This window comes from Equus asinus, chromosome 1, assembly GCF_041296235.1.
Source record: "Equus asinus isolate D_3611 breed Donkey chromosome 1, EquAss-T2T_v2, whole genome shotgun sequence".
NCBI classification, from domain to species: Eukaryota; Metazoa; Chordata; class Mammalia; order Perissodactyla; family Equidae; genus Equus; species Equus asinus.
The window spans coordinates 197155563-197157318 of record NC_091790.1 but is presented as its reverse complement, the minus strand read 5'-3'; the positions used below and the strand labels follow the sequence as shown (position 1 = coordinate 197157318).

The window sequence follows — 1756 nt, the reverse complement described above, 5'->3', positions numbered from 1 at the left end:
AGAAAGAGAATTCAAAATTTCCTAAAAGAAAGACTAAATATTCTGATAATTTAGTTCTCACATCCCCTAATGTGGTTTCTAAAGTTTGGAAAATGTGCTTCTCTCTGTATCTTGGCCCCATTTTCAAAGCTAGAATTTGGGCAATTACCATTTTGATATAAACCTTCTAATTGGGAAATTTTTCTGAGTATTTGCTTCAGCAAATCATATATTTTAAGTTTTTGCATTAGCAAATCACATATTTTAAAAGGAAATATCTGATCAAACAACATTCTGTCTACTCTTCACAAGGACCTCTTCTTCTGCAGTGCTCGATACAAGGCGCCCTTCACCTGAGCATTCCTCAGGCTGTAGATGAGGGGGTTCAGCATGGGGTTAAACAGACTGTGAAACAGGGACAGTATTTTCTCCCGTTCTTCTCGTTGATTGGAATCCGGGACCATATAAACCACCATGGCGATGCCAAAGAAGAGTCCAACCACACAGAGGTGGGAGAGGCAGGTGGAGAAGGCCTTTGTGCGGCCCTCCTTTGACTGGATCTTTAGGATGGCCCAGACGATGCGCATGTAGGAAACTAGCATTAAACAGAGAGGCCCAACTAAGATAAACACACCATCAGCAATGATAGCTACTTGGTTGATCCAGGTGTCAGCACAGGCCAGCTTGAGGACAGACATAATTTCACAGAAGAGGTGGTTCACTTCCCGGGGCCCACAGAAGGGCAATCTGAGAAGGAGAATTGCATGTACCAGAGCCAGAATAAATCCACATGACCAGGAAGAGACAGCCAGGACTGTGCACACTCTCCAGTTCATGATGACAGTGTATTGGAGGGGGTGGCAGATTGCCACAAACCTATCATAGGACATCACTACCAAAAGCAGGCACTCTGTGTGAGCGAAACCCAAATACAAAAATGTCTGCATAATGCAAAGAACAAAGGATATGGTTCTATTCTGGTTCAATAAATTTGCCAACATCTTGGGCACATTACTGGAAGCATAGGACATGTCAGTGATGGCCAGGTGTGAGAGGAAGAAGTACATGGGGGTGTGTAGACTCGAGTCTAGACAGATGAGTCCCAAGATCACGCCATTTGCCAACAAACTGAAGATGTAGAACAGAGAGAAGATCCAGAAGAGGAGCACTTCCATCTCTGCACTGAGCTCGAATCCCACCAAGACGAATTCTGTGGCCCATGACTGGTTGCTCCCCATTCCCTAATGACAAGTTGTCAAGGACTGAAATGTGATAAACGGTCAGAGCTGGACAATCAACAAAAAGTGAAGTTGTTTATTTCTAAATGAGTTCAGAGAAAGGTTATTATCCTTTCTCTACTTGACAGCTTCCCCTACTCCCTCACACTGGTTACTTTTCAGTTTTTAACTTTTAATGTGAAATAAATTTAAACTTCCAGAAAAGGGTCAAGAATTACATCAAGAACTCACATACACATTCACTCAATTCAACAAATTTTAATGTTTCTTTCATATTTGCCTTATCATTCTCTTTTTCTCTGTATATATGTATTACTTCTTTTGTAACCATTTGAGATTCAACTGTATGCATAATGCCCATTTACCTGTAAATTCCTTACTTTTTCTCTAAGAACAAAGACACTCACTAACCTAACCAGAATATAATTATCAAAATCAAGCAATTTAATACTGGCATGATTCTTTAATCTACAGTATCCCCATCCAAGACCCAATCTAATGTTACTTATTATATTTAATGCCATCTATCTTCAGTCTCC

General features: G+C 40.7%; 1 protein-coding gene across 1 annotated transcript; it reads right to left on the bottom strand.

Annotated features, from left to right (window-relative positions):
* Window positions 1–284: 284 nt before the first annotated feature.
* Window positions 285–1217, bottom strand: LOC106842302 (olfactory receptor 2A2-like). The gene has a single exon (XM_014858728.3). The coding sequence runs from the start codon at window positions 1215–1217 to the stop codon at window positions 285–287; it is 933 nt and encodes a 310-aa protein (XP_014714214.2).
* Between the last annotated feature and the right edge of the window lie 539 nt (window positions 1218–1756).